This window comes from Mesoplodon bidens, assembly GCF_964165515.1.
Source record: "Mesoplodon bidens genome assembly, chromosome: 15".
Lineage (NCBI taxonomy): Eukaryota > Metazoa > Chordata > Mammalia > Artiodactyla > Ziphiidae > Mesoplodon > Mesoplodon bidens.
In genome coordinates this window covers 34,614,061-34,637,898 of record NC_138171.1, presented here as the reverse complement: position 1 = coordinate 34,637,898, position 23,838 = coordinate 34,614,061, and the positions used below count along the sequence as shown (strand labels likewise).

The window sequence follows — 23,838 nt, the reverse complement described above, 5'->3', positions numbered from 1 at the left end:
GACCCCTATAATGAGAATGTTGTCCCAGAGTTGTCTTAGGCTGTCTTCATTTCTTTTCATTCTTTTTTCTTTATTCTGTTCTGCAGCAGTGAATTCCACCATTCTGTCTCCCAGACCACTTATCTGTTCTTCTGCCTCAGTTATTCTGCTATTGATTCTTTAGTGTAATTTTCATTTCAGTTATTTTATTGTTCATCTCTGTTTGTTCGTTCTTTAATTCTTCTAGGTGTTTGTTCTTTAATTCTTCTAGGTTTTTGTTAAACATTTCTTGCATCTTCTTGATCTTTGCCTCCATTCTTTTTCCGAGGTCCTGGATCATCTTCACTATTATTTTTCTGAATTCTTTTTCTGGAAGGTTGCCTATCTCCACTTCATTTAGTTGTTTTTCTGGGGTTTTATCTTGTTCCTTCATCTGCTACACAGCGCTCTGCCTTTTCATCTTGTCTATCTTTTTGTGAATGTAGTTTTTGTTCCACAGTCTGCAGGATTGTAGTTCTTCTTGCTTCTGCTGTCTGCCCTCTGGTAGATGAGGCTGTCTAAGAGGCTTGTCTGCAACTTTAATTCTTAATGAATGACCACATAAATTAATCCCCTGATATTTGCAGAGTTCATTGGCAGCTTTTGTAGAAGCATCTTCAAGCCCTTCACCCTTCCAGAATGCTACACATTCTTCAGTGACATCCTGAGTACCCAGCCCTGTCCCCGGACCTGCAGACATACTTGTGCTGGCCTCCAGCCCTCATGAAGGCAAATCTGGGTTAACCCACTTGTGGCTTCATTGGCCAGAGAAGACTCCTGTCCACTCCAACTGTGAGTGGACTCAACTTTTAAAATGACTACACTGCATCAGGTGCCTGACAGGGCCTTCCATTGGACAACCTGTGAAATAGGAAGCTTGGAACTGAAGTGATTCTTTGCCAAGCTAATATTTGGTGAAATACCAGTGAAATCATTTTTAATCAGTAACTTTTATCCCTTAACCATTTATTGAAAAAAAGTGGTAAACTCCTTATCTCAATAATATTTATGCAGTGACATACTAATTGGCATGCCTATTATTATATTTAAATATTGCTCTCTGGCTCATACTCTTATTTCCTTCCCCAACTTCCTCCTTATTCATTCCCCCCAAATTTTAGAGCCCTCTGATTCTAAACTCTATAGTTTTCTACCTACCTTTAAAAAATGTAGAGATATGCATAAGGAATAGGTGTAAAGCTCAATAAATTATCAAAAAGTGAACCCCCTCATGTAACCACCACCAGACTTTACCATTTGTTTATCTTTGAGGCGACTCTCTTTCATCCTTTTTACAGACTTCGTTAAAAAATTCACAGAACTTTTTGGAAACAGAGTAATATTTAATAGTTCAAAGACTGGGATGAGGAATGGAAAGAATACTGTAGGGAAAAAGATAAAAGGAAGCACAGTGAAAATGCAAAGTTTACTTGGATCAATCATAATTTGCTCTACCAATCAAAAAAGTAAAACCACCAGGATACTTGATCATGACCCATTGCCTCTATGACTTTTGCTCAGACTTTGAAGCCAATGACTGAGCAAGGCCAAGTCCACATATAGGGGCCATCACTACAACAGTGAGATCAGTGGCCCCTTCTGCATCTTTGGATTGACCAAAGGAACTGGATTACATTCTGGGACCTCATGGCCTTTAATTCTTGGACTAGCATCTCTTTGGATAAACCAGACTGTAATCTGTTACTTCAATTAATCGTGCAGTTTAAAAAATAATAGTCATGATAGAAATAATATGGTGTGTGTCTTTCCACCACAATGGAATGTAATTAGAAATCAATAACAGAAAGAAAATTGGGAAACACACAAATATGTAGAAATTAAATAACACCCATTTAAATACCCAATAGGTTGTAGAAGATATCAAAAGGCAATCAGAAATTACTTTTAGATAAATAAAAATGAAGACACAATATACCAAAACTGATGGGATGGAGCAAAAGTGGTGTTCAGAGAGATATTTATGGCTATATGTTTAGATATTAAAAGAACAGAGATCTCAAATCAAGAAGCTAAATTTCCACCTTAATACACTGAAAAGAGAAGAGCAAACAAAACATAAAGTAAGCAGAAGGTAGAAAATAGTAAAGATAAGTGAAGAAACTATAATGAACAGGAGAATAAAAAACAATGGAGAAAATCAGTGAAAACAAAAGTTGATGTTTTGAAAAGGATTTTTAGATAGATTGGCCAAGAAAATAAGAGAAAACACTCAAATTTTTAGCATCAGAAATTGCTACTGACATTTTAAAAATGAAAAGGACTATAAAGAAATCTACATATACTCAATAACTTGTAATAACCTATAGGAAAAGAATCTGAAAAAGAATACATATACAGGAACTTCCCTGGTGGCGCAGTGGTTAAGAATCTGCCTGCCAATGCAGGGGACACGGGTTTGATCCCTGGTCTGGGAAGATCCCACATGCCTCAGAGCAACTAAGCCCCTGCGCCACAACTACTGAAGCCCGTGCACCTAGAGCCCGTGCTCCGCAACAAAAGAAGCCACCACAGTGAGAAGCCCGCACACCACAGTGAAGAGTAGCCCCCACTCGCTGCAGCTAGAGAAAGCCCGTGCGTGGCAACGAAGACCCATCGCAGCCAAAAATTAATTAATTAATTAATTAATTAAAAGAATACATATACGTGTGTGTGTCTGCATAGCTGAATCACTTTGTTGTACACTTGAAACTAACACAACATTGTAAATTAACTTTATTTCAAGACAAAAAAGTAATCTATGAACAACAGTATGGCAATAAATTAGACAATTTAGATAAAATGGATGGATTCTTAGAAAGACACAAACTATAGAAACTGACTTAAAAAGAAATAGACAATCTGATATACCTATTAGAAGTACAAAGTTTTAGTTAGTAATCAAGAAACCACCCACAGTTTGGCAAAGAAAAGCTCATGTCTAGATGGTTTCAATGGTGAATACTACCAAATATTTAAAGAATTAACACCATTTTTTTAAACAAACTCTTCCAAAAAGTGGAAGATGTTGGAACACTTCCAAATTGTATGAATCTGTACTAAAACCAGGCAAATTGGATAAGATGGTTCTTTGGGACACTAGTCCACCATCTTCCTGGTCTACTGGTTTTCCTAATAAAGTCACTATACTTTGCTTCAATCAGTCAATCAAGCAATCAATCAATTAATCAGTCATTCAAACCAGCACAAGTAAAGAAAGCTACAGACCAACATATCTTATACCATGGGTGCACAAATCCTCAACAGAATACTAGCAAACTGAATCTAGCAACATATAAAAAGTGATATACACCATAACCAAGTGGGCTTTGTCCCAAGAATACAAAGTGTTATAATAAACCATGTCAAAGGAATAAAAAACGATGACCACGTGATCATCTAATAGATGCATAAAAAGCATGTGACAAAACCCAACACTCTCTTGTGATAAAAATACTCAACAAACAGGAACAGAAGGGAATTTCCTCAACTTGAGAAAAGGCATCTATGAAAAACTAAGCTAACACTATACTTAATAATGAAAGACTGCATGCTTCCCCTAAGCTTAAACTTTCCCTAAGTTTAAGAACAAGACTAGGAAAATCATAAAGACAGAAAGTAGACTGGTAGTTACCAGGGGCTGGGGGCAAGGAATAACAGGGAGTTATTGTTTAATGGGTATAGAGCTTCAGTTTCACAAGATGAAAACAGTTATGGGGATGGACAGAGGTGATTTTTACACAACGATGTGAACGTATTTGATACCACTGAACTGCACACTTAAAAAATGGTTAAGATGGAAAAAAATTGTTTATCATGAAATATATCAAATACAAAGTGTAAATAAAATACATATGTATAATTTGAAGAAGGAAAAAAAAGAACAAGACTAGGAAACCTCTCTCATCACTTCCAGTCTAGAGGTTCTAGCCAGGGTAATTAGGCAACAAAAGGAAATAAAATGCTTCCGTATAGAAAATGAAGTAAAACTCCTCTACCATCAGATAACATGATCTTGTATATAAAAAATCCTAAATAATCCACTAACATCCTATTAGAACTAATACACAATTTCAACAGGGTTTCGGGAAACAAGGTCAATATACAAAATCAATTCAATTTCTATACACTGTTATAAATATCCCAAAAGTGAAATTAAGAAAATAACTCTATAATAACATAAAAAAAGAATATTTAGGAATAAGTTAACAAAAGAAGTGCAAAACATCTACCCTGAAAACTGCAATATTGTTGAAATAAAGAAAATCTAAGTAAATGAAAAACATCCCATGTACATGTATAAGAATACTAAACATTGGCAAGACAGCAACTCTACAGATTTAACACATTCCCTATCAGAATTCTGGCTGGCTTCTTTGTAGAAATTGAAAAGTTGAATTTAAAATTCATATGCAATTGCCAGGGGCACAGAAGAGCCAAAACGATCTCGAAAAAAAAAAAAAAGAATAAAGTTGTAGGACTCGTACTGCTGATTTCAAAATTTATCATAAATCTATAATAATCAAGGCAATGTCATACTGGCATAAGAATGAACATATAGATAAATAGAATAAAATTTAGACTCTGGAAATAAATCCACTTGTCTATGGTAAACTGCATGTTGAGAAGGGTTACAAGACCATTCAATGGAGACAAAATAGTCTTTAATAAAAGGTTCTGGGATAACTGGATAGCTACATGCAAAAGAATGAAATAGACCCTTACCTTACACCATATACAAAAATAAACTCAAAATAAATCAAAGACCTAAACATATGAGCTAAAACTATACAACTCTTAGAAGAAAACCAATGGGTAGATCTTCATGACCTCAGATTTGGCAATGGATTCTTAGACATGACACCAAAAGCACAGAGAAAAAAAGGAAAATAAAGAATTTGTGCATGATGAAAATTAAAAATTTTGCACTTTAAAGCAAACTATCAAGAAAGTGAAGAGACACCTACAGAAAGGAAAAAAAAAACTTTCCAAATCATGTCTGATAAGGGACACTTACCTAGAATATATAAAGAACACTTACAACTCAACAACAGAAGTATTGAATATAATCCAACTATAAATGGGCAAAATATTTGAATAGACATTTATCTAAAAAAGATTGTGGGGAAACAGTTTGGCAGTTACTTATAAGTTAAACAGAGTTACTATATAACTCAGCAATTTCACCTCTGACTACATACCCAAAGAATTGAAAACAGGTATTTAAACGAAAACTTGTACATGAATGGGCATAGCAGCACTGTTCATAATAGTCGAAAGCTGGGAATGACCCAAGTGTCTGTCAACTGATGAATGGATAAACAAAATGCAGAATGTCCATATAATGGGATATTATTTGGTTATACAAAGAAATGAAGTACTGATATATGCTACAATTTAGATTACCCTTGAAAAACATCATGATAAGTGAAAGAAGCCAGCCACAAAAGCCCACATATATGATTCCATCTATACGAAGTGTCCAGAATAAGCAAATCTATAGAGGTAGGAAGTAGATTAGTGGTTGCTTAGGGCTAAGAGGAGTGAGAGGTTATAGTTATCAGGTACAGGGCTTGTGAGTTGACAGAAATGTGCAACAATTGACTGTAGTGATGGTTGCACATATCTTTGAATGTACTAAAACCCTTTTTTTTCAACTTTACTGAGTTATAGTTGAGATACAGTACTGTATTAGTTTGGGTACAGCATAATGACTTAACATACGTATATTGTGAAATTAACCCCATAAGTTTAGTTAACATTCCTCACCTCATATAGTTACAAAAAAATATCTTCCCTTGTGATGAGAACTTTTATGATCGACTTTCTTAGTAATGTACAAATATATCACACAGCAGTGTTAACTATACTCACATTGTACATTACACTTTCAGTACTTTTTATGTTACAACTGAATATTTATACCTTTTGACCACTTTTATCCAATTCTCCCACCACTCAACCCACACCTCTGGTAACCAAAAATCTGATCTTGTTTTTCTATGAGTTTGGTTTTCTTCTTCTTCTTCTTTTTTTTTAGTTTAGTTTTTTTTTATTCTACATATAAGTATTTGCCTTTCTCTGTTTGACTTATTTCACTTAACATAATACCCTCTAGGTCCTTCCACTTTGTTGCAAATGGCAGGATTTTCTTCCTCTTCTGGGTGAATAATATTCAATTGTGTGTGTGTGTGTATATATATATGTATATGTATATATATATATGGAGACTCAAGTCCTAGAAGAACCTGGCTTTCTCATATATATATATATGTATATATATACACACATATATATGTGTGTGTATATGTACACACATGCACATACAATATCCAGTTGTGTATATTGAATGTTGTATATATTTTGCCTGTCCATTTCATCTGTTGATGGATAGGTAGGATGTAAAAACCAATGAATTATACATTTTACACTAGTGCATTATATGGCATGTGAATTGTATCTCAATAAAGCTATTATTTAAAAAAGAAAGATAGGGCTTCCCTGGTGGCACAGTGGTTAAGAATCCACCTGCCAATGCAGGGGACATGGGTTCGAGCCCTGGTCCAGGAAGATCCCACATGCTGCAGAGCAACTAAGCCCATGCACCACAACTACTGAGCCCACGAGTCACAACTACTGAGCCCGTGTGCTACAACTACTGAAGCCCACACGCCTAGAGTCCATGCTCCACAACAAGGGAAGCCACCACAATGAGAAGCCAGCGCACCACAACAAAGAGTAGCCCCCGCTTGCCACAACTAGATAAAGCCTGCGTGCAGCAACGAAGACCCAATTCAGCCAAAAATAAATAAATAAAAACAAAAATAGTTTTAAAAAAAGAAAGATAAAGGAAGAAAGGTGGAGAGGGAGGAAAGGAGAGAGGGAAGGAGGGATGGAAGAAGGACTAAAGAAAAAGGAATAAAGTAGTCCACATACTTATTGAGAGAATTAATGGAGAGAGGAGATTGAATTTTAAAATCTTCTTGCTATATTTCACAAAGGGATCTTGTGGGTTGTTGAGGGAATCAATGCTCACTCCAAATGCTGTGCCAGTAATCACATCCATGCTGTAGGCCCCAAAGAAGCTGAGTAGAGAAAGATATGAACAACTAAAGTCAACACCTCTTTACTCTCCTTACTCAACACATATAACAAGAAGTGCATGTAAAATCAGATGCCCAGACAAGGCAGGTAAAGAGCCACACTCTTTCAGAACCACCTGTTGGACCATGGAAGAGTCTGTGCTACTATCACTCACTCATGAGGTGTGTCTGAGGTGCCAGTGATGCAGCTGGCCCTGTGCCAGGAGGGATGGGGACACTAAGGCAAGTTAGACATCCCCCCCACAAACTCAAGGAACTCAGTCATAGAGGGATAGACACCCGTAATCAGACAAAGTACAGTAGTGTTTTGACTACAGGCAATAATAAGTGTATAAGGACTGTGTCTGAGCAGAACCAAGGGTATAAATTTAACACATCCTGGGGGAGTCAAGAAAGGGGACATTGATCATTGATCTGGATCTTGCCTCACCACAGAACCTGTGCTCAGAGCTGATTCCTCTTCAGCACATTAGAGAACAGCAGCAACCTGTTCTGAGTTGCCAGGAACATCATCCCTCACTGTCTTACACCCCTGCTAAGGATCCTGAAAGACCCACACTTCCTCAACTTCAGTGGTCTGTGGTTGACCTGAGGGCAGACTCATTTCTGTGAAATGTAAGAACTAAAAATATTTCTAGTTAAAAAAATAATAAATTACTCCAAATTTGACTTAGGGAATCCCATAGCTAAGTGATCTTATGTCCTCAGTTTTCCCAGGACATTCTCAGTTTATACCTGTTGTTACAGCAGAATTTAAAAAAAAATCTCAGTTTAGACAACAAATGCTATGATCACTCTACCCATAGCCTGTACAGGGCCTTCTCTCTTTTGAGGCTGAAGGAAGAACAAATGGTGGTTAAGAATTAATATTTAGCCTTTTCCTCAGGAAAACTGTGAAGAGATTTAAGTTGTTTCAAGTTCCATACTGTAACATTCCTGCCCAGTGCACTGCCTGCCAATATGTATGAAGAGCCTTCCCCACCTCCGCTCCACACCCTCTACACTCAGTACTGTGCACAACAATGTTTCTCCTTTCTAAACTATGTGTTTTTGTCTTCCAGAATATCCGAAGTGACAGTTAAGCAGATAAGTTCACCCTGGCTCATGTACACAGGAGAAGACCCTTTCTCTCCTGGCTGCCCTGCTTTCTTTGGCGAGCCACCACTCATTCTGGGGTGGCCCATTGGAGTGGTACCACCACATACTTACTTCTGTCTGGTCACTACAGTAACTCAGCAGTGTGAATCTGGCTCCATGGCAGGCAGCTGGAGGGTCTCAATGGAGCTCAGGTACCAGCAGCTTCACCCCTACTTACTCTTTCATGTTGATGGGCTTGCCTTTCTCTGCTTCCTTCTTCAAGTTCCTCACCAACATGTCTCCAATCTGGCTAATGATGGGGAACATCTAGATACAAAGTACAACATCACCTGAAGTTAAATGCAGACTCAAGTCCTAGAAGGACCTGGCTTTCCCAAGCATGGAGCAGTAAGTGGCATTTTATAAGGAATCTTAAAATGTCTCTTCTAGGATGTAAAGATAAAAGACCATCATTAGAAAACTCAAATTCAGCAGACTTCTCTTTGGAAAGGGACTATGATATTATTTTCTACCTGTCCCTAGAGTCATTCCTTAAGTTTCTAGTTGAAAGTCCTCTTCTTTTCTTACCTCCTTGAGCTTTCCGCTGGTGAAGGCTGGAGACAGCAATGTTCGTATCCTCTTCCATTGTTCATCCTCAGACAAAGAGATGGCATTTTTCATAATTCCCACTGGACCAAGAAACTAGAGTCAAAAGCAAAACACAGAGTCTTATTGGCACTGTCTCAAGGTGACTGACCAGATCTGGGAGCCTATTCCTGAAGCTCCAGAGAAATAGCTATCTGGAGAGGGCAGACAGCAGAAGCAAGAAGAACTACAATCCTGCAGCCTGTGGAAAAAAACCTACATTCACAGAAAGATAGATAAGATGAAAAGGCAGAGGGTTGTGTACCAGATGAAGGAACAAGATAAAACCCCCAAAAAACAACTAAATGAAGTGGAGATAGGCAACCTTCCAGAAAAAGAATTCAGAATAATGATAGTGAAGATGATCCAGGACCTTGGGGAAAAAATGGAGGTAAAGATCGAGAAGATGCAAGAAATGTTTAACAAAGGCCTAGAAGAATTAAAGAACAAACAAACAGAGATGAACAATAAAATAACTGAAATGAAAACTACACTAGAAGGAATCAATAGCAGAATAACTGAGGCAGAAGAACAGATAAGTGGTCTGGGAGACAGAATGGTGGAATTCACTGCCGCAGAACAGAATAAAGAAAAAAGAATGAAAAGAAATGAAGACAGCCTAAGACAACTTTGGGACAACATTAAATGCAACAACCTTCGCCTTATAGGGGTCCCAGAAGGAGAAGATAGAGAGAAAGGACCCAAAAAAATATTTGAAGAGATTATAAGTTGAAAACTTCCCTAATATAGGAAAGGAAACAGCCACCCAAGTCCAGGAAGTGCAGAGAGTCCCATGCAGGATAAACCCAAGGAGAAACATGCTGAGACACATAGTAATCAAATAGGCAAAAATTAAAGACAAAGAAAAATTATTGAAAGTGGCAAGGGAAAAATGACAAAGAACATACAAGGGAACTCCCATAAGGTTAACAGCTGATTTCTCAGCAAAAACTCTATAAGCCAGAAGGGAGTGGAATGATATACTTAAAGTGATGAAAGGGAAGAACCTACAACCAAGATTACTCTACCTGGCAAGGATCTCATTCATATACGATGGAGAAATCCAAAGCTTTACAGACAAGCAAAAGCTAAGAGAATTCAGCACCACCAAACCAGCTCTACAACAAATGCTACAGGAACTTCTCTAAGTGGGAAACCCAAGAGAAGAAAAGGACCTACAAAAACAAACCCAAAACAATTAAGAAAATGGTCATAGGAACATACATGTCAATAATTACCTTAAAAATGAATGGATTAAATGCTCCAACCAAAAGACACAGACTTGCTGAATGGATACAAAAACAAGAACCCCCCCCAAAAAAAAAACAAGACCCATATATATGCCGTCTACAAGAGACCCACTTCAGACCTAGGGACACATACAGACTGAAAGTGAGGGGTTGGAAAAAGATATTCCATGCAAATGGAAATCAAAAGAAAGCTGGAGTAGCAATACTCATATCAGATGAAACAGACTTTAAAATAAAGAATGTTACAAGAGACAAGGAAAGACACTACATAATGATCAAGGGATCAATCCAAGAAGAAGATATAACAATTATAAATTTATATGCACCCAACATAGGAACACCTCAATACATAAGGCAACTGCTAAGAGTTATAAAAGAGGAAATCGACAGTAACACAATAATAGTGGGGGGCTTTAACACCTCACTTACACCAATGGACAGATCATCCAAACAGTAAAATAATAAGGAAACACAAGCTTTAAATGACACAATAGACCAGATAGATTTAATTGATATTTGTAGGACATTCCATCCAAAAATAGCAGATTACACTTTCTTCTCAAGTGCACATGGAACATTCTCTAGGATAGACCACATCTTGGGTCACAAATCAAGCCTCAGTAAATTTAAGAAAATTGAAGTCATATCAAGTACCTTTTCTGACCACAACGCTATGAGATTAGAAATCAATCACAGGGGAAAAAACGTAAAAAACACAGACACATGGAGGCTAAACAATACATTACTAAATAACCAAGAGATCACAGAACAAATCAAAGAGGAAATCAAAAAATACCTAGAGACAAATGACAATGAAAATACAATGATCCAAAACCTATGGGATGCAGCAAAAGCAGCTCTAAGTGGGAAGTTTATAGCTATACAAGCCTACCTCAAGAAAGAAGAAAAATCTCAAATAAACAATCTAACCTTACACCTAAAGGAACTAGAGAAAGAAGAACAAATAAAACCCAAAGTTGGCAGAAGGAAAGAAATCATAAAGATCAGAGCAGAAATAAATGAAATAGAAACAAAGAAAACAATAGCAAAGATCAATAAAACTAAAAGCTGGTTCTTTGAGAAGATAAACAAAATTGATAAAGCATTAGCCAGACTCATCAAGAAAAAGAGGGAGAGGACTCAAATCAATAAAATTAGAAATGAAAAAGGAGAAGTTACAACAGACGCAACAGAAATACAAAGCATCCTAAGAGACTACTACAAGCAACTCTATGCCAATAAAATGGACAACCTGGAAGAAAAGGACAAATTCTTAGAAAGGTATAACCTTCCAAGACTGAACCAGGAAGAAATAGAAAATATGAACAGACCAATCACAAGTAATGAAATTGAAACTGTGATTAAAAATCTTCCAACAAACAAAAGTCCAGGACCAGATGGCTTCTTAGGTGAGTTCTATCAAACATTTAGAGAAGAGCTAACACCCATCCTTCTCAAACTCTTCCAAAAAATTGCAGAGGAAGGAACGCTCCCAAACTCATTCTATGAGGCCACCATCACCCTGATATCAAAACCAGACAAAGATACTACAAAAAAACAAAATTACAGACCAATATCACTGATGAATATAGATGCAAAAATCCTCCACAAAATACTAGAAAACAGAATCCAACAAGATATTGAAAGGATCATACACCATGATCAAGTGGGGTTTATCCCAGGGATGCAAGGATTCTTCAATATAAGCAAATCAATCAATGTGATACACCATATTAACAAATTGAAGAATAAAAACCATATGATCATCTCAATAGATGCAGAAAAAGCTTTTGACAAAATTCAACACCGATTTATGATAAAAACTCTCCAGAAAGTGGACATAGAGGGAAACTACCTCAACATAACAAAGGCCGTATACAACAAACCCACAGCAAACATCATTCTCAATGGTGAAAAACTGAAAGCATTTCCTCTAAGATCAGGAATAAGACAAGGATGTCCACTCTCACCACTATTATTCAACATAGTTTTGGAAGTCCTAGCCACGGCAATCAGAGAAGAAAAAGATATAAAAGGAATACAAATTGGAAGAGAAGTAAAACTGTCACTGTTTGCAGATGACATGGTACTATACATAGAGAATCCTAAAGACTTTACCAGAAAACTACTAGAGCTAATCAATGAATTTGGTAAAGTTGCAAGATACAAAATTAATGCACAAATCTCTTGCATTCCTATACACTAATGATGAAAAATCTGAAAGAGAAATTAAAGAAACACTCCCATTTACCATTGTTACAAAAAGAATAAAATACCTAGGAATAAACCTACCTAAGGAGACAAAAGACCTGTATGTAGAAAACTATAAGACACTGATGAAAGAAATTAAAGATGATACCAACAGATGGAGAGATATACCATGTTCTTGGATTGGAAGAATCAATATTGTGAAAATGACTATACTACCCAAAGCAATCTACAGATTCAATGCAATCCCTATCAAATTATCAATGGCATTTTTTACAGAACTAGAACAAAATAATCTTAAATTTGTATGGAGACACAAAAGACCCTGAATAGCCAAAACAGTCTTGAGGGGAAAAAAACGGAGCTGAAGGAATCAGACTTCCTGACTTCAGACTATACTACAAAGCTACAGTAATCAAGACAATATGGTACTGGCACAAAAACAGAAACATAGATCAATGGAACAAGATAGAAAGCCCAGAGATAAGCCCACGCACCTATGGTCAACTAATCTATGACAAAGGAGGCAAGGATATACAATGGAGAAAAGACAGTCTCTTCAATAAGTGGTGCTGGGAAAACCGGACAGCTACATGTAAAAGAATGAACTTAGAACATTCCCTAACACCATACACAAAAATAAACTCAAAATGGATTAAAGACCTAAATGTAAGGCCAGACACTATCAAACTCTTAGAGGAAAACATGGGCAGAACACTCCATGATATAAATCACAGCAAGATCCTTTTTGACCCACCTCCTAGAGGAATAGAAATAAAAACAAAAATAAACAAATGGGACCTAATGAAACTTCAAAGCTTTTGCACAGCAAAGGAAACCATAAACAAGACCAAAAGACAACCCTCAGAATGGGAGAAAATATTTGCCAATGAAGCAACTGACAAAGGATTAATCTCCAAAATTTACAAGCAGCTCATGCAGCACAACATTAAAAAAACAAACAACCCAATCCAAAAATGGGCAGAAGACCTAAATAGACATTTCCCCAAAGAAGATATACAGATTGTCACCAGACACAATGAAAGAATGCTCAACATTATTAATCATTAGAGAAATGCAAATCAAAACTACAATGAGATATCATCTCACACCGGTCAGAATGGCCATCATCAAAAAATCTACAAACAATAAATACTGGAGAGGGTGTGGAGAAAAGGGAACCCTCTTGCACAGTTGGTGGCAATGTAAATTGATACAGCCACTATGGAGAACAGTATGGACGTTCCTTAAAAAACTACAGATAGAACTCCCATACGACCCAGCAATCCCACTAATGGGCATATACCCTGAGAAAACCATAATTCAAAAAGAGTCATGTACCAAAATGTTCATTGCAGCTCTTTTTACAATAGCCAGGACATGGAAGCAACCGAACTGTCCATCAACAGATGAATGGATAAAGAAGATGTGGCACATATATACAATGGAATATTACTCAGCCATAAAAAGGAATGAAACTGAGTTATTTGTAGTGAGGTGGATGGACCTAGAGACTGTCATACAGAGTGAAGTAAGTCAGAAAGAGAAAAACAAATACTGTATGCTAACACATATATATGGAATCTAAAAAAAAAATGGTCATGAAGAACCTAGGGGCAAGATGGGAATAAAGATGCAGAGTTACTACAGAATGGACTTGAGGATACAGGGAGGGGGAAGGGTAAGCTGGGACAAAGTGAGAGAGTGGCATGGACATATATACACTACCAAACGTAAAATAGATAGCTAGTGGGAAGCAGCCGCATAGCACAGGGAGATCAGCTCGGTGCTTTGTGAGCATCTAGAAGGGTGGGATAGGGAAGGTGGGAGGGAGGGAGATGCAAGAGGGAAGAGATATGGGGACATATGTGTATGTATAACTGATTCACTTTGTTATAAAGCAGAAACTAACACACCATTGTAAAGCAATTATACTCCAATAAAGATGTAAAAACAAAACAAAAAAACAGTAAGGGATTTCATGAAGTGTTTTAGTATGGATAAAATAATAAACTATAAAAATACAAAAAAATTGCTCTACTAAGACCCTGATAAGAGGAAAAGACAAGCTACTCACTGTGACTAAAAAAGAATGGCTAGAGAGAGATTGATGGGGAAGTAACATTTCTATACATTGATTGTGGTGGTAGTTACACAAATCTACATCTATGATAAATTTTCATAGAGTAACACACACAAACTCACACCAAATGAATGCACATAAAACTGATAAAATCTGAATAAGCTATGTGAATAGTATCAATGTCAATTTCCTACTTTGATACTGTACTATAATTATGCAAGATATTAACCTTTGGGGGAAACAGGATGAAGGGTTTCCTTCACAGCACCTTTCTGTATTTTTCTCTTTTGACAATATCCTGTGAATTTATAATTATTACAGAATAAATATTTAATAAATAAATAATATTTAAACTTAAAAAATGGATGCTTACCCTCCGGTTTGTGAAGACAGAATAACATTCTTTCACTAGCACTGTTTTGATCATGTCTGGATCTGTGATAACCAACAGAGGCTGTTGACCTTCATAACACCTGTGTAGGGAAAAGAGATGTGATTAAATTTAATGATCCGGTTTCTGCAGCTGGAGTCACAGCTTAAGTCCAGACTCTCATCCTGACATTACATAATCCTTACTCCTAGAGATCATGGTTAGAAATGACATTAGAACATTTGTTAAGTCTAGGTGTTGTTTACATGGGTATTTCCTATGCCATTCTCCATAACTTTTATAGGTTTAAAATATTTCATTATCAAAAAGGAAGTTAGCTTAGTAAATAACTGAAGGCAAGTAAATTGTCTAAGAATGAAAAAATAATTAATTAAGGAGTGTCTACCCACTCATTTCTGAAGATATATCAAAAGCATGAAAAAGGCCTATGAAACTTATAGACCCACTGATCATAAATACATAAAATGTGTCTGCAAATGGAAGAAGATTTGGAATACTCCACAAGTGAGAGTGGGATTATGAAAGATTTTCTCTGCTCTATTTTCTAAAATTTGCTTTCTAGTTCATAATTTTTAAAAGGAAATATTATATTAACTAATAAGGAGATATCCTTGGTAGCGTCAAGTTTAGAAAAATTTGAAACAAAGGGACAAAGAGAATAAAGAAATTCAGAAGAGCATGTATAATTCATTTTTAAAATATTTTCTTTTCATTACTTATATTTATTCTTTGACATGGGTCCCAAGTGGGCCTCAAGCTCCGTGTAGGTGACAGCCATTAGCAGCAGGGCAGGCCTACGTTTGACCCACCTAACCACATAAAGCCAACTCCTCAGATGTGATACATCCCAATTTGGCCTGATCTCCTGACTGTCAGGATGCCCGTTCATGGGAATGGGACACTGGCATGAGGTTGACTCTAAGTTAATCACACTGTCTTCCAGCATTTTGTTTCCTCTATCAATCGTTTGCAATGGCTAGAACACAATGGAAGGTTTTCTACATGTTACCTATTATTCCTCTGACTTCACACAGGAATTTCAAATGGTTTTGTGATCCCATATAAAAATGGATGAGAACCAGTGCATTATTACCCCCCTCCCCCAAAATTCTAAAACTCAGAGGGTTTAAGTGGGTGTCATGTGCATTTAGTGTTGAAGCAGTGACAGAAGGGATTGAAGAGGCACTTAATCTGCTCTTCCATCTGACTGACCATATTACTTGGATGATTCCCTTTTTCCCATCATGTTTTTTCAAAAACACCTGGGTGGAGAAGGGATAGTGGTTTGGGGTGACGCTTTATATTCAGATGTCACTCCAGCCTTAGTATTTCTTATACTACCAGTTAAAATTCAGATTTTTGGCCCCATCCCAGATCATATTGATTTGGTATGCTGACGGGTGGGGTCAAAGTTCTGTATTTATAACAAGTTCTCCCAGGTGGTTCTCACTTACACCCAGGCATGAGAACCATTTTCTAATGAGAGAACTGGGATCCACCATGAAAAAGTGACTCTATCCAGAGCTCACAAGTATTAAATGTTGGAGGGGCAGTTGGAGCTGGTCCAGTAGTGATCCACGGCTATGTGTTCTGTCCACTCAATCACATTGACTTTTGGGGCCATGGCAACTCAGCAGGGCCCTATGGTTTCTGAGGACTTGATCAGAGAAGATGAAGAGTTTCAGAGAGGCAGAGCCTTCTCCCACTTCCTTTTGGCAAATAATCACTACATTACACCTCTCCTGCTGCTCTCATCAAACCTACAAAACTCCTAAAATCTGTGAGCCCACATGACACACTCTGGGTTAGATATATCCCACATCTCTTCAAAGTCAGAGAAAAGTAGTAGATAAAACAATAATTGAATACAATTACATTGGAAAGTCTTGGCTGAAAATTAAAAAAAAATAAAATAAATAACAAAAAAACCTCCGTACTTGTAGAGAATGTAAAAAGCTGAGCAGAAATTGTTTCCTATTTTCTTTACCTGTAACCCCCAGCTCTTTTTCCAAAAGGACATATTAAATGCAAAACTTAAATAAAGGATTCTTGGCTTTTAATTAAGAGTGAATCATGTGGGAAAGGGTAAAAAAATGCATTTATGGGCACATGTTAGAATGTTCTGGAATAATGCATTTTATGCAATTAAATGCAACCTAAGGAAAGAAAAATGGAGAAGGGGGGAAGAGTGACTCTGGACAGAAAGAGATGCTAGGAGTCCCTGGGCCTCAAAGTCTGGAGAAAAGTGATGACCTGCAAATCTCCAGGCCTAATTCAGACTGTAGACCTGGACACCTGGCTGACACCAGGGATCCCTGGTAGAAAGAACAAGACTCCAAAGCTTTACAATAGATGACTTCATCCCAAGAAGCTCTGGACTGATATTGTCTTCCATGCCACAGGGGGGCGCCACATCATAACAAGTCTATCCAATGGAACTTTCCAGAATACTCACCCCCATATTTTTCCATACTTTTTAAAACATCCATTGTCAAACTCCCAAATACCCTGCAAGGAGAAACAAAATTAGATTATTAAACTAAATGTATTGAACCCTACCTCTTTTGGGGACAAAAATACCTTGAAACCCATGAAATCAGGCTTACTATTTTCCACTGGCAGTTGGAAGGAAGTTCTTATTCAGAGACTTCTTAGGGGAAATGAAGGAAAAAAAAGGAGATATTGGAACAGAGAATTTTAAATCACTCTTGCATTTTCTCTAACTATTACAGATACTAAGTGCTTACCTTTGCCTGTGAATAATACTAAGTACCTCCTTGTCTTTCGTGAGAAAACTAAAGTGAAGGGTAAGTTAGATCGGCCTGTACACACTTTCATCTCCTTGTTAAGCAGCCTTTTCGTTTATCTCATGAGCCCTCTCTAGATTTCTAGAAGAATTAGGAAGTTAAAGACACCAGTGACCTTTTTAGTCCAGCAGATTTAAATAAGTCTAAGGGGTGTGTGTTGATGAGAAAATAAATGAGTGAATGAATGAATGACAAAGTAGATCACCTTCTAGTTTTCCAGCTCAACACAGAAAAGATGGAGAGTTACCACAACTACAAACAACAACACCAATTTAAACACTTGCCCTGAATTTTCCCTCTGTTGCTTAAAGGAAAAAAATCTTCCTGTTACTAAGTTTCTGCTGTGATATTTGATGGTTTACCTATGAAAGTGAAGGTCTCAGAAACATGGGTCTTGGAGTGCATCTACTAAGGAGTTCATCCGGGAAAGGTGGAAAATAAATTATTGCTTTTTCAAAGAGAAAAAAGTTCATGAAATTCATAGGCAGTAATGAGACAATGAAGACCTCAGTTGGGAGAATCAGGATCTGAGAAACAAGCCTTATGTCTGCAGGAAAGGAAATCTGAGCCAGAGAGCAGCCTGCACACAAGGCTGTGCCCCCTGGACACATGGATGTAGCTCATGACCTTCATTTCAGCGGCCAGGCCCTGGGCAAGGCATCAGAGCTGGATTAATATCAAGGCTTGGCCAGAATTCATAGTCCATATGCCACCTAGTACATTCTATTGAGTTCAGTTCAATTTTTAATAATTTTGTCAAATCATATCCTTTCTAGTGATTTTGTATATGTGATTCTGCCTTACTTTTTTTTTTTTAAACCCCACAACTTATTTAGTGGTTAAATACCTGAAGTAACTAGACAACCACCATCTTGTCTCCGTTACACCTACTCACTGCTCAGATGCATCCATAAGGTGCTTTCTTTGGAGGCACAGAAGTAAAGCAAAAAGCTCTTCTTCCACCCCTCGAAACACAAAAGATGTCAGGGTTAGCAAAAATGGAGTAGAACCACAGAAATAACTGCAGGCGTTAGTAGTTCTTGAGATAATTCAAGTATGTGCAGATTACCCGACACTGAATACTCAGGCTGCGTTAGAAACTGAAGTTACCAAGCAATCCAGGAGGAAGAAAAAGATGCTACCCAGAGCTTACGCTACCAACGGGAAAGCCTGACTGTAGTGTACACAGCTTAATAAGCCACGACCAGGCACCCTCTTCATGCTTTTCTCCTAACACTAAGGGGATGGTGCCTTCCTGGGAATCTGCACCTGGCAGAAAGAAAATCCTCTTCACAATACCCACCAGATGGAACATCAAGTCCTGTGCTGAATCAGCTAGAGAGCTGGGCTGTCTGAGGCGGCAAAACCTGAGGCTCCTAAACAGCTAAAAATAGAGGCGTGTTGTAAAATTGGCCATGTGCTGAGTGGGTCCCATGATATTTCTGGAAAGTGTGAAACCTCAGAACTTCCTCCTGAGGAGGGACAGTTTTACTATATTATTCAGCTGAGATTTGCCACCATAAGAAACAAAGCTGGAGCTCAAACAACACACACCTTTCGGTAGGACAGAACATTTCCAAAATAAGGCAGAGGTCTCGGCCCAGGAATCCCCAGCTTCTTAAAAAGTCCATGTGAATAAGTCCCATATCTATAAAATGAAAGAGGAAACCAGGTCACAGGAATTGTGGAATATTGGTGCTGGAGCTGGCCAGTCACTGACTCAGAACTGGAACAGTCAACCTAAGGAGATAACATGTAGGCAATAAATAATACCAGCAGCTCCAAAAGCAATCATTACATTCACTCATCATCTCCTTGCCCACCACCAATATGAGACCCATAAAAGGTAATGATGATTAGCTAAAGGCAGCTGAAGTCTTCATGGTTCCAATCTTAGAGTGAATACTTTATAAATGTTTCTAATTTGAGCGGTCCTGAGAGGTTCAGGCTGGAATTCTTCCAGGGAATTCATTCATATTTATTTAGTAACTTGACTCTTAGATGATTTGGAGATTCTCATTCTAGGTAGAAAGGGAAAATTTCTTTTTCTGTTCCAATAATGAGGTTTTGCTTAACTTTGTCTGCAAAATAACAGTTATTGAGAGCCTACTGTGACATTGTTCTTACAATTTGCATGGAGATTTTTATGCTTTTCTTTCCCTCTATGTCCTGACCCCATTTTAGGATTTAATTCTTCTTAAGTCCAACTTCATAATCAAGACTTAGAGAATAACAGTGTCCTTATTTCTATAAAATACAAACTGTGTTCAAGGCTTCCTTTGGCATCATAGAAATGTGAGCACCTTTCAGCTACACTCAAGTCTCTGTTGTCAGGCAATTTGCTTGACTTGCCCTACGGAGAAGGGTGACTGACCATATGTTCCCTGACTATAACTGTATAAGTGAACCAATGACTAAAGGATCCATTTCCAGACCATTCTTTCTCAAATGGTATCTGGTCCTCCAAGCTGTGATACTCACCTGCTAAACACAATACCAGGCACACTCATGTTTTTCAAGATCCTCAATCACAGATTAGTTTGTTTACTGCCTCTGTGCACCAACTACCTCAAAAAGCCATTAAGGCTGGTGCTTCCTACAGCTGGTGTACATGAAACTCATCTTCATGTGTTCTCTGTGGAATCCCACAACTGGGGGGTTTGAAATCTTGCAGGTCTTCTCAGTCTGGTGTTTCTGAGAATTGACAGAGTGGAGGAAAAGAGAGGTTGAGGGGAAGAGGTTGCTGGTAATGGTTTTAGTGATGAAGCTGCGAGGCCACCAAAACTAACTCTGTAGGGGCAAATTAGAAAGGTATGGCTGAAAAGTGTGCTATGTATAAATGCTTCAACATGCTCTGCAAGCACTTTTAGCTAAAAGTGGGCCTTGCAAACTTCAGGTACCTCCCTGAAGATAGCAAAAGAGGCATTGTGCAACACAGAATGAATAACCATAAAGTGTTCCAGAATGTTTGATTAAGACTTTTTTCTTCTTTGAAGCTTAGTTTTTAAGGTCTTACAGGTTCCAAATATTCTGTACAAATCCATCAAATCTTATGTGATAAAATAAACCCCAAAACTGCCTGAAAGAAACTGTGCTTGAAGAGGCAGCAGAGGCACTTTGGCCAAGCCCAGCTGGGTGTTTAGATCCTTCCTCCAGAAAAGCTGGTGGAGGTGTGAGCACCAACTTCCAAAATGGGAGTGACTTGGGCTATTCCAACCCCAGTTCCTTCCATCACCTTCACAACCAAGGCAAATCAATTTCCCTTTCTGAACTTTCAATGTGTTACATGAATTCTCACATTTCTATGCTGATGCTAAAGCTCTCAGAGACGAGAGGAAAAGCTGAAGGAAATGAATATAATTTCAAGATTTCTGCCAAGTGTCCTCTCCTCTAAAGATTTCTCATTTGGGGGTAGATAGTTCTGCATAGTACAGGGTGGGGGAATTGAGCCTTGGAAGAGGGTGCCATAGGAGGGACACAGGAAAGGGGGAAGAGCTGATCTGAAGTGAAGAGCGATCAATTTCCAGCCCCTGGGTGACAAGGTGCCCTGTGTAAATGACATCTGGGGAGGGAGGGAAGGAAGCAGGAACCCCTGAGTGACACAGGGGCCAATCCTTCTACACAGCTCTTGCAGCAGATACTGAACCCAGAAGGTGAAGGTCATGAGACAAATCCCAAGTTACTTCATGTCTCCAGGATCCCCAGAGCTTGGAAAGGGGACAGCACCCCACTGCACAGGGACCAGTTGTTTTAAATCTTCCCCTGGTGGATTCTGGTTGATTAGTCTGGGTCCATGGAAACTGGTAGTCAATCATCCCCAGGAGCAAATAATGTCACTAAACCCTCCTAGCTACAGAAGATAAAAACTTGTGGGGTGGTGGTGGTGGGGGGTGTTGGTTGGTTACTCGTTCAACAGAACTGGGTTAAGATCGATAATAACCCCTTTGGTGTTTGTAGCACCCACAGCTTAAGCAACTTTCCCTCCATTAACTGATCCTCAAAACAGTAAAGGGAAAGTGGGACCTGATGAGCACCCCAAGTCCAAGGTTACAGAGGCGATCAGAATCACAGATACTCACAGATAGAGGAGTACCAGGCTGGTAACCAGAAGAACCCAGGTTTCCATGGAAAAGCTTGGGATCAGGTCCATGGCCACTTTCCTCAGTGATTCTCTCCTCTGAGTTTCTTTCCAGCTGCGTGTGTTACTCTTTGCCTGCCTGCTTCCTTTCACACCCAGTGATGGTTCATTGAGGCTGAAATATTTATGTTCTGGGAAGGGGGTGGAGCTGGAGCTGCAGCCAATAGAAGGGCTACCTGTGGTCCACCTGCATGAGCCCTCCCTGCCTTGATGGTTGGCAAAGCATCACAGACAGTCCAGTTTAACCTCCCTTGACTTCATATTCGGTGGCCATTCAATAACAACTCAATCAGTGTTATCAGTAATTTCAAAGGTTACAGAAACTCAAATAAAACCACTAGCCACAAATATCCTCTAAACTGCACTTTTCTCTGTAACTGCCTGAACTCCAAAATTTGAAATCCTTCAGACATGCTAGGTCTACTCATCTTTACCATGCAGTTTCCTCTGCCTAGATATCCTTGTTTTCCCATAAGGCACCTACTCATCCTTCAAATCCCAGCTCAGAAAGAACATTGTTTTAGAGACTTCTCTAACCAATAGGAATAACCACTTCCTCTTCTGGATGACTTCTATCGTGCCCCATCCCCCTGCCCCAACACACACACACACACACACACACACACACACACACACTTCTATTATTGTCCTTCTATCCTCCAGAACCATTGTTGGTTTCCACACCTATTTCCTTTAACGGATTGAGAGTTTGGGCTACAGTCTGAGTATTAGTCACCATTATGCCCCTGGTACCTTACAGAATGCCTTCTGCAGTATGGAAATCAGAAAGGTTGGTGGACTTGAGTTGGTAGTATGAGAACTCTGGGCCCCTGTGTGTCTGTTTCCTGTGGCTATTTGGTGACCGCATCATCTTCCTGTATTGTTAATACAACAAGAGGGCCTGGCTGTGCCTTGGCCACCATCACTGCACGTTCAGGATGATCCATCCGGGTTCTGTTGATAAGAGGGCCCCCGAAGGAGAGACAGGACATGGACCATGTGGTGATGGCTGCACCAAGGGGTATCCATTCAGTCTTCCTGTCCTGCCCCTCAGAGGGTCCTTCAGTGGACAGCAGTTACACAGATTCTTAACCAAAGAATGACCCCCTCTCCCTGGAAAGGCCACAAGTCCAAAATCAATGAGAGTGAAGGGAGTGAAGTGGAGAAAGCAGCCCAGTGACCGAGTGGACCTCCAACCTCCTTATCCACCAGTGATGTGGCACATACAGCAAACAAGACTCCATAAAGATGACATGAGGTTTTTCTATGGGGCAAAGGGGGGGCGGATCAGAGCAGATGCTTCCTTATCATTGACTAGACGGAAAATATTTAAGGGGTAGCAAGGTGTTACTAAGCAGAAGGTCTGTAGTAGAAGTCAGTGGCATCTGTGAGCCCCCACCCCATTCCTCATGGGAGAAATTAGAGGACTGAGGGTCTGAAATTTACACTGGTTCATTGTCTTCCCTCTGACCAAAATGCTGTATCTCCTTGGCCTGAGAAACTGTGAATTATATGAAAAACAAAACCTCAAAGGTTCTTAAAACTCAATAGAAACACAGGACATTTAAGCTGTGTTTGTGCACTTCCTTCTCCCTTTATCCTTCTCATTTTCAGTCCTTCTGGAGCAAGTGATACTCACCTCTTGCCAATACATTCCATCCCTCTGGCCTGAAAGTCCCCAGGGTTGCCCAACACTGGCCCGAGTGGGTGGAGGTCTCATTGGTAAATTATAGTAAGTCCCAACTATGTCACCTGCCATTTTTATTTCCTTGGGACCTTGTCATGCAACATGAAATTTCCACCATCATAGCTTGTCAACTTTGGGTTCAGACTTTCTCCAGGAGGCACCTGTTAAAATCCATAGCTGCCACTGGAAATACAATGCCTGAATATATCTGTTCATCCACTCATTGATTCAAGGCCAAATGGGTGAATGTCAGGTACAGGTATTGTGCTGGGCTGGGGGCTAGAAGCTCATACACTCCCCTACCTTGAGAGCAGCTTCCCAGAGGAGGGAGTGAGACACACAACCAAGATTAGTATGTAGCATACCTCTGGAACCTCTAGGATAATGGAGCCCTACAGAGAGGTGATGAAGGAGAGAAGTGGATACAAGCTTGA

General features: G+C 38.9%; 1 protein-coding gene across 1 annotated transcript in view; it reads right to left on the bottom strand.

Annotated features, from left to right (window-relative positions):
- The window catches only part of LOC308629221 (cytochrome P450 3A28-like), a 43,397-nt gene extending 21,610 nt beyond the window's left edge, over positions 1–21,787 (bottom strand). Inside the window, exons 1-8 of the mRNA XM_081256814.1 lie at positions 21,659–21,787; positions 19,134–19,227; positions 17,228–17,280; positions 14,755–14,854; positions 8,784–8,897; positions 8,434–8,522; positions 6,952–7,100; positions 1,273–1,400 (exon numbers count right to left, since the gene is read on the bottom strand). Of these exons, the coding sequence (XP_081112940.1) occupies positions 1,273–1,400; positions 6,952–7,100; positions 8,434–8,522; positions 8,784–8,897; positions 14,755–14,854; positions 17,228–17,280; positions 19,134–19,227; positions 21,659–21,729 (798 nt within the window). The 5' untranslated portion in view covers positions 21,730–21,787. The remainder of the gene's footprint in view (positions 1–1,272; positions 1,401–6,951; positions 7,101–8,433; positions 8,523–8,783; positions 8,898–14,754; positions 14,855–17,227; positions 17,281–19,133; positions 19,228–21,658) is intronic.
- Positions 21,788–23,838: the final 2,051 nt, after the last annotated feature.